The sequence below is a fragment of the Vulpes vulpes genome, chromosome 4, assembly GCF_048418805.1.
Source record: "Vulpes vulpes isolate BD-2025 chromosome 4, VulVul3, whole genome shotgun sequence".
NCBI lineage: Eukaryota > Metazoa > Chordata > Mammalia > Carnivora > Canidae > Vulpes > Vulpes vulpes.
This window is the reverse complement of record NC_132783.1, coordinates 39,203,768-39,216,814: the sequence shown is the minus strand read 5'-3', so window position 1 is coordinate 39,216,814 and position 13,047 is coordinate 39,203,768. Positions and strand designations below refer to the sequence as shown.

Here is a 13,047-nt window from a genome sequence, read left to right as displayed (position 1 = left end):
CGGAAGGGTGACCTTTGAATGCACACGGTCATCCTTAAAGAGGATTCCGTACCCTATTTCTGTATCCCATTGGTTGGGATGCCAATGTACAGCCTAATCGCCCCACACTGACTCCGGGGGCCGGTCACACATGAGTGACTCTGGCTGAAAGTCCCACGCAAGCCCACGTCCGTCCCAGGCACAGAGAGCAAGGCCGTGTCCCAGTGCACCTGCACCCTGGGGCACACAGAACACCCACAGGCTGCAGGTCACGCTCCTGTGGCTTCCCTTCGGCCCTGCCCCACCTTGTTCTTGCTTTCTCCCCCACCCCCCAGGCCCTCTGCACACAATGGGATTTTTGTTTGCTCCCGTAGCAGGTGACAGCGCACTCTCTGCTTTGCCTAGCTCTGTGCTGCTGGTCTCTCAGGTAACAGGTGGCAGCTTCCCCTGTTGGATTCTAGGTATAAAAAAGAATGACCTCATCGGGGTGGAGCTCTGGGGCTCGGCACAGGTGGCAGTCACAGCCAGGTCACCCCGGATCCGGGCAAGCCGGGGAAGCCGTTTAGTAGGAAGGGGGCAGTTCGACGGGTCACTCTAGTGGCTTCAGCCCTGACCCTGAGGCACTTGGGCAAACAGCCGTTGCCTGCAAGCCTCACGAGCTTGCCTTGGCCTCAGATGGAGCCCAGAGAAGCCAGTGGGAAAGAGAGCATGGGCACCAAGAGAAAGAATCTGACTTTCCTGAGGCCCAGGCTCTACATGCTGGAGAGAAGGAAGACGGACACCGTGGTGGACGGCGGAGCCCCTGGGGAGCACTCTGGTGCCTTGAGGAGGAGCCAGTCGGACAGGACGGAATACAGCCAGAAACTGCAAGGTAACCGGCGCGGCGCGGTTGTCCTAGGTCACTGCGCTCGCAGCCCCGTTCTCCTACGCCTCCACTTGCAAAGAAATCACTTAAGGCAAAGCAGAGAAATGGAATAGGACCTTCTCGGTAAACAGGGAAACCAGGCAAATAAGAAAATTAAAAAAATAAATAAATAACAGAATGAAAGTAAATGTCATTCATAAATTATAGGAAAAAAATACCATGTGCTTCAATACTTAACGAACCAATTCTGATTTTTTTCTGAATATATGTATTTTTTTCCTGGCAAGGGTAATATCTCTTCTGCGATCTTCCTCCCTTCCTTCTCCCTCCTCCAGCCAGTTTAAGAAGTGGGAAGCGCCAGAAAGCAAATGATTTAGAAACAAGAGATGGTTTCTCTCAATAGATAGGTGTGGGATGTCGCACCGTAAGATCTATCTAAGTAATTGTAGTGAACTGTGATTGTGGTTATCCTAAAGAGGGGCATGGAACTGCAATCATGCCTGTGAAAAACGAAGAATGTTAGTCATTGGGTTGGTATAATGGGATTTGTTGAAAATCACAGAGGTGTTCATTCCTTTAGAGTGAATCGAGCTGTATCCAAATATGGTAAGAGTTGTTTAGCATGCTTAGATTGAATGACTTTTGAGGAAATAACTTCAGTTTATTTTGTGATGGTTGTAAGATAGTTTGACATATAACAGTTATTATATAAAATGTCCAGTTTAAGGCCCTAAATATCTATCCCTTCCCATCCACCCTCTCTTTTTCCTCCCTTTCTCTTGAAGGTCACTTGTTCAAGCAAACTTCATTTTGATGTTGATTGTGCAATGTTTTAAGTATCCACTGCAGTACCTGTTATGTGATCCCCAGAATCCGCCTCTCCTGCTTTGAGCACACTGTGTGTTTGAGCTCTTATAATCCCATTGTGAGCTGTCATTCTGGACTGACAAATTATGATGAAGCCAGAAAGACCAACAGGACACACTTTTACTTAGTAGGTCTCTTTTCCAAAAGAGAAAGGAAGAAAGAGAAGAAAGAGAAGAAAGAAAGAAAGAAAGAAAGAAAGAAAGAAAGAAAGAAAGAAAATGCTCAGACTTTGTAACACAAATTAAGTAAATTAAACACATTTAAATGAAATCTTTAAAGATTCCTAGTATGATTTAATACTTAAAAAAAAAAAAAAACCTGGTAGTTCAAGATTAAAAAGCAGTCAAGTTGTATCCTTAAAGGACTTTTCAAAAAATGGGAAAGGGGTATTGTTCTATCTTTGAAATTAACCTTTTTCAAGGCAGTGTATACATTGGAAGGAATGCAAAGTTTAAAGCTATACACATTTGTCTTGCAATCCTGGCTCTTCAATTTATGACCTACAAGCTTTGGAATAAACTACTTCTAATTTCCCAGCCGCAGTTTCCCTGTTTGTGAAAGTGGGACGATGATACCACTTAGTATTTCTGGGGGAATAAAATTAGGTAATTATATGAAATATCTCGCATATTGCCTGACACAGGATATGTGCTCAATAAATATTTTTTATTTTAGGAATAATGGGAACAATGCTGATAAAATAAGACTTTCCCCCTATTAATCAAATTTACTAATCTATTTTAATTCTTCTTCTGTCTTTTGATGAAGAGACCACCTAAACAAATTCAGTAAAAAGAAACCCTGGCTTTATCTCTAATAACATGTTTATTCTGTCTGAGATTTGCTACTTCAGCATCTTTTTGGTTCAGATTTTTCATTAACAAAATAAGTGGAAAATTTTGCTACTCACTTTCTAAGCTTAATTAAAAAAAATTCATCTGTGACCACAAAAGAAGGCAGATGTTTGTTGGTTACTTGACAGAAGACCTCAGGCTGCTTATGTACTCCATCGGATTTGTGGTTTCCCTCTGCTTTGTAGGATCCTATCTTTGAAGCTAGAAGAAAAGACTCAGGAGTTAACCAGGTTCCTAGAATTGTCTATCTAGGAGACACATCATCATGTACCAGGTTGGCATGTACCAGGTGCATCATCATGATGATGTACATCATCATGTACCAGGTTGGCCCCCTGATAAATAACATTTTTCAGATGTAACTCTTAATAAAATCCAAGTCTGATATGTAATGCCTCAGAGAACTTTTAGCATGATTCTCCTGTAACTGCTTTGGCAACAATAAAAAACATTTTCATATTACCATTTAAAGCAATCAGTTTTGTTGGGTTTGTACTCTGGTCTGCATTATGCCCATTATCATACAGATGAATACAAATCACTTTAAGAAATTTTTTTATTATTGCAATGCCAAGAGTTTTTCCTCTGCCTACCTTGGAATTGGTAGTTCCCTGGGAGGCACTGAATATGGATCTGAGCTGGTTAGAGCTCTCCGATGGATGGCCCAAAGCCATTGTGAGATCACAACATGCTTTTCAAAGCTGGAAGGAAGCCTTAGATTATTTAGCCAGTCTTTCAGGGCTGTGTTGCTATTGGAGTAATACGGTTCACTGCTCTCTCTCCTTGACCAAGTTCTCTGGGTTCTGGGAAATCTTAGACCTTTTTTTGTGGTGCCCCTGGGCTCACCTCTTAACTCATACCACACAGTCTACTTGTTCATTCACTTTCTGGCTGACATCACTTTCGTGTGAATCCTGAATTGTAATTTCTTTAAAAATCGCATACTGTTTGAGAGCTACTAGATTAAACAATAGAACATAGTTCTAGGGGCACCTGGCTGGCTCAGTCTGTAAGGGTCCAACTCTTGGTTTTAGTTCAGGTCATGGTAACAAGGGTCGTGAGATTGAGCCCCACATTGGCTCCTCGCTCAGCATGGAGTCTGCTGGAAAAATTATCTCCCTAGGGGTGCCTGGGTGGCTCAATAGGTTAAGAATCTGCGTTCAGCTCAGGTCATGATCCCAGGGTCCTGGGATGGAGCCCCACATTGGACTCCCTGCTATCAGCAGGGAGCCAGCTTATCCCATTCTCTGGGCTGTTCCTCCTGCTTGTGCTCTCCTTCTCTCTGTGTCAAATAAATAAATAAAGTATTTAAAAAAGAAATATCTCTCCCTCTGTCCCCCCATGTGCACACGTGCATGCTCTCTTTCTCTCTCTCAAATAAATAAATAAACCTTAAAAAAAACATGGTTCTAATGGGAGTATCATAAAATCTTTGTAGAAGGCTGTAATCACAGACTTATTAGTCATTAAGCCTCAAGTTGTACAATAATTCTTTGCTAGCCTATTCTTAACGGCTCTTTTATTCCTTCAACAGATTTGTTCAGTTAATTGGCATTTATTGGATATGCTATGTGGTGAGCAAAACCAGAATATGTGCCAGGGATTACAACTACAAAATCATTAAGAAAAAAAAAATGTCTGACCTTTACTCCAAAGGGGCTTAAAGTCTCATTGGGAAAGATAAGACAGGTAAACAAATGCAATAAAGTGGCATGACGGAATACAGGTGGGATCAGCGGGTCCATAAAAGGAGGAAATGGTCTGTTCAGAATTGGGCAGGGGAGCTTGGTGGAAAACACTGTCGCTAAGGGTTGATAAGGTGGGCGGGGGGAGAAAAAGCAGAAGGGGGAGAGAAGTGTGTTTTAACTTCTTCATCGTACTTACCTCTGTCTGAAATTTTGTGGTTTGTTTTCTTGTTTATTGCCTATTATTGACTTCCATTTCCTCTCCCATCTTTCATCCCCCACTCCATGAAAGAGACCTTATCTGTCTTGGTAACTGTTCCATCTGTGCACTTAGAATCATGCCCAGCACACCATAAGCACTCAGTATCTTTCAAACAGAATGAATGACTTGAATGAACTGGTCCAGGTAGGGAATCAGTGTGAGGAAAGGCATTGGAGCCTGAATTAATAGCCCTTGTATCTTCAAATGTGAGGATACATGTCTCTATTAATAAAGACAACTCTCCAGTAAAAAGAAATAAACATATTAGGGATGAAAATGTACAGAATTGCCTAGATAATAAATAATTCCCAGTGGGAGCCTATTTCATTCCTGACTCTACCTTTTAGAGCACAGCAGACCCTCCTTTGACTCATTCCTCTTCTTCCATTCATCACAAGAGCTTGCATCACCTTAACTTCCCATCTAGCTCAGCTACTCATTGCCATTTTACCAGGAGTCACAGAGAATGATCAAGGCAGGGGAAACGTACTGGCTAATTTATTCAGACTCTTTCTTTAAGGAATGATTTTGTGCATGATTATATGTGTGAGCTCTACATTTGAAATATGCCTAATTTAAAGTTATGTTTGTACAAGTGTGCCTGTGTATATACAAATTACCTATCTATCTAGAGTATGTAGATACAGTTGTGTATGTACTTGAGACATTTCTGTAATGATTGAAACTTATTGTACAAAGGTCATTGTTTAACATTCAGCAGCATTTTCTGAAAACCCTACATGACTGATATAACTGACATTATAGGTTTCCTCTCAGTGTGGGTGATCTGGAATGACTATTTATAACCCCTCCTAATTCACGTATTGAAGCCTAATCCTCAATGTAGTATTATTTGGAGGTGGGGTTGGGAAAGATAATCAGGTCATGAGGGTAAAAACCTGCTGAATGGGATTAGTACCTTATAAGGACAATATGAGAGCACTTGCTCCCTCTCTCTCTCTGCTCTCTGCCATGTAAGGATTTGAGAAAACAGCCATCTACCAGGTAGGAAGGGGGGCCCTTACCAGACACTGGATTGGCCTTGAACGTGGACTTCCCAGCCTCCAGAAGTATGAGAAATAAAATGTTTGTTTTTTAAGCTACCCAATCTATTGTAGATTTGTTATAACAGCCCAAACTAAGACAGTGGGTCAGTTGCTTTTATTCCATATGGCCACACTAAGCCTCTGGTTAATTTTTTGGCTAATGCATATTCTTGCTTGTCAAGTATCAGGTGAAAGAGTGACATTTTATGCCATTACTGTTGCTGATAACACAAGTCAAATCCACATCCCCAATTCATAATAGGTCTGTAGTATTTTCTTGTCTTTCCTTTTTTCTTTTTTTACAAAGACTGTCATATCATTCTCATTAAGAAAGGATTGCTTTGGGACACCTGGGTAGTTCAGCCATTGAGCGTCTGCCTTTGGCTCAGGGCGTGATCCCAGAGTCCTGGGATCGAGTCCCACATCAGGCTCCCCTTGAAGAGTGCTTCTCCCTCTGCCTGTGTCTCTGTGTCTCTCATGAATAAATAAATAAAATCTTTAAAATAACAAAGGAAGGATTGCTTCATTGTTTTTATAAAAGTTTCAAGTGTTCTTACTATGGTGATGATAAGGAACCAACCTACCACATGAACGTGTTACAGAATAACACATATTGCAAGTACAAGGACAAATGTCTCAAATAATAAGCTAGATATGGTAAGATTATGGGAACATTTAATTTGTTATGATTTTTAAGAATACAGACCAACCTGTAAGTGAACAGGAGGAGCAGTTACCATTGGGAGATTTGGTGGTTTCTGTTCTGGGCCTGGTGAAGGATGGAATAAAACTAATTGTGCGGCTGTCTATGCACGTTTCTATCCCAGTGCTACAGCCCTTTGTGTGCCTCCTGTTCTCTGAGTATGGAGGAAATCCTTTTTTTATGGGCCTCCATACACCCTTTAGTGAAGCAGGAAATACTTGGATCAGGGGGGTAACACCAATATAAATAGGGTGTTTTTCATGGTTTGAAGGATAAATCTCTATAAAAGTCCAAAATTTTCAGGCCATTGTAAATCTACATCATTTCTGCCTCATCACACTCAAAGAAGCCAAAAAGGAGCATGATATTTTACTTCCCTCTTTTTTAGTAAAGATATTTTACAGTTTTGGGGGAGAGTTATTTGAATTAAATAAAGGGTGAATCCCAGGAATCAAGGAGTTGGAGCTATTCCACTACAATCAAATTGTGATAAGAAAATTTATTCCTGTGCTCTACTTCTGGGACTTGAGATATAACTTTTCTTAAAGGCAGCAAATCCAGCTTCTAAGTGTGTTTTTTGATCCACAAAAATTATGGATTTATGGAAACTAGAAATGAGAAGTCAAGAGGGAGGGAGGGAAGAATGGAAGAAAGGAAGGAAGGAGAGAGGAGGAGGGAGTGGGAGAGGTATGAGGGGGAGGGAAGAAGTGAGGGATAAAGGTATTTTGGGGGAGGGGAGAGGAGGAAGGGGAGAGAGAAAGAGAGAAAAAGAGGGAACTCAGATGTACAAAGCATGAATAGAAATATACCTTAAAATAATGGTATAGTTGGGAAAAGATGTCTCAGAAAAAAGGATTTAAGCTACATTCCTCTTTGTTTCTGCAAATACAGGAAAGGAAAAGACTTTTTATAGTATTGCCTTTCTTGACATACTCATGCTAACTTCAGTACTTCTGTGGATATTGATTTCTTGGTAAGGGTGAAACTATTGCAGGAACTCCTGAACTTGTAAGCAAATATCAACCCTTAGAACCAGGCAAGACTTGGCTTCAGGTTGTGCCTGAAAGTGCCCTTCTGTGGCCCCCTTTCCACCAGGAAGATGAGGAATCCATGGGGCCAGAGTTACTGATGCCGTGAGACCTTTACCTTATTTCTAGACCAAGTTCAGAGTCCCTGGATGATGGAACTTCCTGTTTCAACAGGTGCCAATACTGATTCTGAGACCTGCTGGGGCCTCTTCCATAGCACCCTCCTTGGGGCAGACTGTGGTTGCTGATGTGCATCCCCTTGGGTCTGAAAGGCCATTAATTATGGAGGTGTGTCTAGAGGTTGATCAAACTGAGATATTCACACTAAGCCTACCAGGCCCCTGGTGGGAGGGAGAGAGCAGAGAGAGGGAAGAGTAAAGATTCACCTCGGAACTTGGGAAGAGTGAATGTGGCCCAGGGCCTCCTGCTGAAAAAAAATCTAAATTTGAACTTGGCCTTCCAGATTATTAGGAAGGTATATTTATCAAAATAGAGAGATACATTTTATTTAACAGTTTGTCAGCTTGACTTACAACTGTTAAATATGTAGACATGATGTGTGAGCCTCCATTTGGACATTCAAGGAAGGCTGTTTAGGAGTGGCTTTTGGTTATAAGCTATGTTTAGGAGATGGCCTTTATTCTACACTATGTGTGAAGAGCAAGAGGGAAGGAAAGGCAGAGACTGAGTGACTGATCTCTTCAAAATGGCACTGGCCCAGGGACTTTCACACACTATTATTTAATCTCAGCACCTTTCCAGTTCTGGTTTCATAGTTGAAAATATAGGTGGGTAGGGGAGGAAAGACTTCCCTCTACTCTCCCTGATTCACTGGTTGGGCCTATGAAATAAAGTGGCAACAGGCAGATTAATAGGAGAAAATGTATAGAAGCGTTTTCATTTTAAATATTATCTGCTGGGCAGCATCACAGGAAAAAAAAAAGACCCATACTCCCAAAATGGTGAGATTGAGAGCTTATACAGCACCATAATAAGGACGGGAAAGGGAAATGTAGGGGAGGGTAAATCATTTTAGGAAAGATAAATGGGTTCTGAGAAGAATAGAATAGTTTGTGACAAAGTTTGTCTGCATGTGGTGTCAACTTCTAGTTTTCTCTCCTCTGATAAGAGTCAATGTTCCCCAGTTGATGAAACTCTTGAGGAGGAGATTTATGAATCTTTGGAGGATCCATCTTTAAGCAGATAGAGGGAGTTCAGAGAAAGCCTCTCTCCACATTTACTGTTTATCAAGTACCTTCAGCCTCAAATAATCTATACCAATGCAGTGTATTTTCGGGTGTCACCTCCTAAACTCCTTCAGGTAGTAGAGCTTGGATTGGAACTCTGGTGCTTTATATATTTGCAAATAAGATGCATCTAAGTCATTCACTTAGAAGGTATTCATCTAGATGGTTTATTAGTAACAAGAAGTCAAAGCAATTTGAGAGTTGGGGTATATGTTTTCTAATGTAGTGACATTCCTCTGCTATGATGATAAAGCCTGTCACTTCCCTGCAGGAGTGTTGCTGTTCAATAAATATTCTGTTTGTTTAATTGTAAGGAAACAAAATTACAAAGTTAGGTTAAGCAAGCCTGGTCTATAGTAATAGCTTGATGATCTCCATTTCCCACTTTCTTGATTATCTTGACACTATTTTTTATTTTTTTATTTGTTTTTAAGATTTTATTTATTTATTCATGAGAGACACACACACAGAGAGGCAGAGACATAGGCAGAGAGAGAAGCAGACTCCATGCAGGGAGCCCGATATGGGACTCGATCCCAGGACTCCAGGATCACACCCTGGGCTGAAGGCAGGCGCTCAACCACTGAGCCACCCAGGAATCCCTTGACAGTATTTTTAAAATTTTGTTCTTGCCATCATTTTTTTATTTGCGTCTCAAAAACTAATATACAACCCAAACCCTGAGAACCTTATTCTACAGCCATGGGGATGGGATGGGTGAGAGTAATGGTGGTGGGGTATGCATGTGCAAATGAAAAAAAATGGAATTATATACTGGGAACAAGCAGCTCATTATGTGGTAGGTGATATTTCCATAGAATTCTATGAAGTCAGTCTAAATTGGGAATCTTAAATGCAGCAGGAAAATAGTGTTATGATTAAAAAGCCTTTGTCCTAGGTTGCTCTGAACAATTTCTGTCTTGATTAATGAATCAGAGAATAAAGGAACACTCTAGGATACCTGAGCTGAGGCCCTTGATAGAGAATGTAATCTTGACTGTCTGACATCCAGTTCTGACTCAAGGGAGAAAACTTAAAGGTCATGTCATCAAGCTACTGATCTGAGAACTCTGAGTCACCACAGCCCCTCACAGAATTGTCTTTCCTGAATGCTTCTTAATGTTAGGCCTTCAATGTCACTACAAAAAGCTGTCACAGATTTCTGCTTCTGTCTTTGTTGTGAAATAGTTGATGAAGACATTGTTTACTTCTCTCCGTGTCATCCAGTTTTATTCAAGGAAAAACTCTGCCTCCTCTTAAGAATTAGAACATGTCTCCCTCCCAGATAAAAACAAGCAATTTACTGTATTTATCTTCCTGGAGCTTGGAGTCCAATTTGTACTGAAGGCTTGGGCTTTAGAGTGGCTATTTTGTTTGCCTAAAAGTTTCTTCCCTAAAATCTCTCCACAAGGGTGGATTCTCATCATCGAGGCCTCTGCTCTCTTTCTGGAAGAGTCCTTCTCTGACCATCCTACCTAAAGAGGTGTAGGGAAGGAAAGACATTTCCTTTATCCTCTTAGCTTCTATGCCTGGAACCTGTGAGTTGACATGACAAAAGACAGATTGACAGGAAAAAAAGGATATAGATTTTATTTGATGTTAACATTTTTACATGGCATGGATGGCATCATAGAAGAAAATCCCCAAGAAAGAGTTAGACCCATGGTTAGATACCATTTTATCAAAGAGTGATAAGTTGTGGAGATGTGAGAAGACAAAGGGAAAAAGGGCTTGGCCTAATGGTGTGAAATTGTGGGAAAGAGAACATGAAATATGTGGGGGAGAACTCATGGACCATAAAGGTTATTTTTAGTGAGGTTTGTACAGACTCACCTTGATGTCAACTCCCTATCTCTGGTAATAAGAAGGTTTTCTTCCTGATACTGGGAGAGCATCTTGCTCACAAGAAATGTATACTTTGTTCTTAGGTACAAAGTGGGAGGAAGGAGAGCTCTTCCTGCATCTGGTATTTCTCAGATCCCTTCAGTTCTCAAAATAATCAATATGCCAAAATGGCATATTTTCAGGTGTGCAGGCATTTCTGGGGCCTTTGTACCACCCTACTATGCTCTAAAATTATGCTGTTTCATTTTCACTTTTCTTTCTTTTTTAAAAGATTTTATTTATTTATTCATGAGAGACACACACAGAGAGAGAGAGAGAGAGAGAGGCAGAGACATAGGCAGAGGTAGAAGCAGGCTCCCCCTGGGGACTCCATTCTAGGACCCTGGGACCACGACCTGACCTGAAGGCAAACGATCAACCACTGAGCCACTGAGATGCCCCATCTCTTTTCTGTTTAAATGTAATTCTCCTTGGAGATAGAGATTTAGTCTTATTTTAACACTTAAGCAGTGCCTGGTATATGATGCTCAGCTCAATGACTGAAAAATATTGAGTGACTAATTACAACTATGTTGATCATTATCATTGATATATTCGTCTTTACAATATTGTTATTCCTATTTCTCCATTATTTAATTGTTGTCAGCTTTTAGGTTAGCTGCTCTAAATTCCTTTACTGTAAAGTGAGAGAGACTGTAAATAAATAAATCTAATTAAAAAAGAAAGGAAATAATTTCTTGGCCAAAGAAATGAGATCTCAGTTTTAATTAATTTATTCAACGAACATTTGCTTGGTATTCGTATGTGCCTGATATTGACTAGATCCTGAGAATATAGAAATACATCAGAAGCAAGCCCCATCCATTTAGTGACAGGCAGTGAGCCAATAATTGTAGAAATGTGCGAAGTGCCTGAGGTGTGGCCGCAGGTCGAGTTTCTGGGTTGCAGGTTCCGAGATGGAGATTAGGGTGTAGGAGCTTCTTATGTTCTTGTGACCAACCACCTGGGGAAGAGTAGGGAAAGACAAAGAGCTGAGAGAGAAGCAGTTAATACTCTTATCTAGTCTCAGTGGAAGCCTTAGCCAACTTTAAAGGCAAGTCCTAAAGATAACATGATCCTTCGGAGTTGTCACCAGTGGTATGGAGGACCTGAGCCTTTATATCACCCTTCAAGTTACCTGCTGGGGCCACCTTGGGAAGGAGGTAGGACCTGGGAGATATTCTTATCTGAGACAATCCCTGAAGAGGGGTTGTCTGCTGGGGGCGCTCCCTGCAGCTAGGGCAATAAACTTTTTACTCCTAAAGGGGAACTAATCAGCTCATCACAATATCCATATCATATTAAGTGGTTATTATGATATTAGAAACACAATAAATCAATGTAAGAATTGTGATGAGAAAGAACTTTATTACACCTCTAAAATGGTGAAAGTAGAAACATTGAAATCTGAATCTTGAAATCTAGTTTGGATTGTTTAGGGGCACAGGGATGGTAGGCATTCCAGACAGAGATTAAATGTGTTCTACTACATGGGACAAGGCATTAAAACTGGTTTCCCTGTTAGAGGGTTCATTAAGAAATGAAAAAGATGGTACTAACACCACCTGAGCATGTGTACTAGGCACATAGGTACATTATGTTATATTACCCTCTAAACAACTTGGCAAAGAAAGTATTGCCCTGATAATGTTATTTTTTCCCCCCTGATAATGTTCTAACAATATGAGATCCTGACAGGGTCCAAAACACAACAAGACAAAACCCGAAAAAATCACAAAACAAAACAAAAAAGGTATTGTCATGTATTTATAGATGATAACACTAAGGTTAAGGGGGACATAGCCATCAGGCCCACAGTCACAGAGCTAGTAAATGATGAAGATGAAATTTTACCAAGGTTGACTTGCCTCCAACATACATGCTTTTTGACCACCATGTAGTCTCCATTATTCTACCCTTAGCTTTTAGCACCGGTACCTGTTTTGTGATTTACTTTTAAGGAATTTACTGATTTTGATTAAATTTTGAACAATACTCAAAAATATCAGGAGACTCTTGGTTTCTGCCCCCACATCCATCTACAATCTTGAAGTAAACAATGATCAACAAGTCTATCTCAGGGGGATCCCTGGGTAGCTCAGTGGTTTGGCACCTGCCTTCTGCCCAGGGCGTGATCCTGCGGTCCCAGGATCGAGTCCCATCGGGCTCCCTGCATGGAGCCTGCTTCTCCTTCTGCCTGTGTCTCTGCCTCTCTTTCTTTCTGTGTCTCTCTCATGAATAAATAAATAAAATCTTTAAAAAAAAAAAAAACCCAAGTCTATTTCAGTGGCTGTATTATTTTACGCTTTTCAACAAAATGTTATATGTGGAAGTTAGAAATAGGCACAACTGCAATGATGAGGGATATACTTGATAGATTCACTAGAATGTTCCACTCTAAGAATACAAATCCGATTATTTGAATTATTTAATCTTGAAAACTACTACTCATCACTAACAACAGAGCACATAGCAGGATGAGGATGTTTGATGAAAAACTGGGTTAGAGTGTCAAACCGTATTGCTCCTCTGGCTTAATAGTCCTCAGTGCTTTTCCATGTTCTATAGCAATGGTATCCAAAGAGATAAAGATATCCCAGGAGTTTTTCAAGACAACCCATTATGAA

At 40.7% G+C, this 13,047-nt stretch overlaps 1 protein-coding gene across 1 annotated transcript in view; it reads left to right on the top strand.

Annotated features, from left to right (window-relative positions):
* The first annotated feature begins 382 nt into the window (after positions 1 to 382).
* The window catches only part of ARHGEF38 (Rho guanine nucleotide exchange factor 38), a 123,018-nt gene continuing 110,353 nt past the window's right edge, over positions 383 to 13,047 (top strand). The window contains exon 1 of the mRNA XM_026017600.2: positions 383 to 850. Coding sequence (XP_025873385.2) covers positions 655 to 850 — 196 coding nt within the window. The 5' untranslated portion in view covers positions 383 to 654. The remainder of the gene's footprint in view (positions 851 to 13,047) is intronic.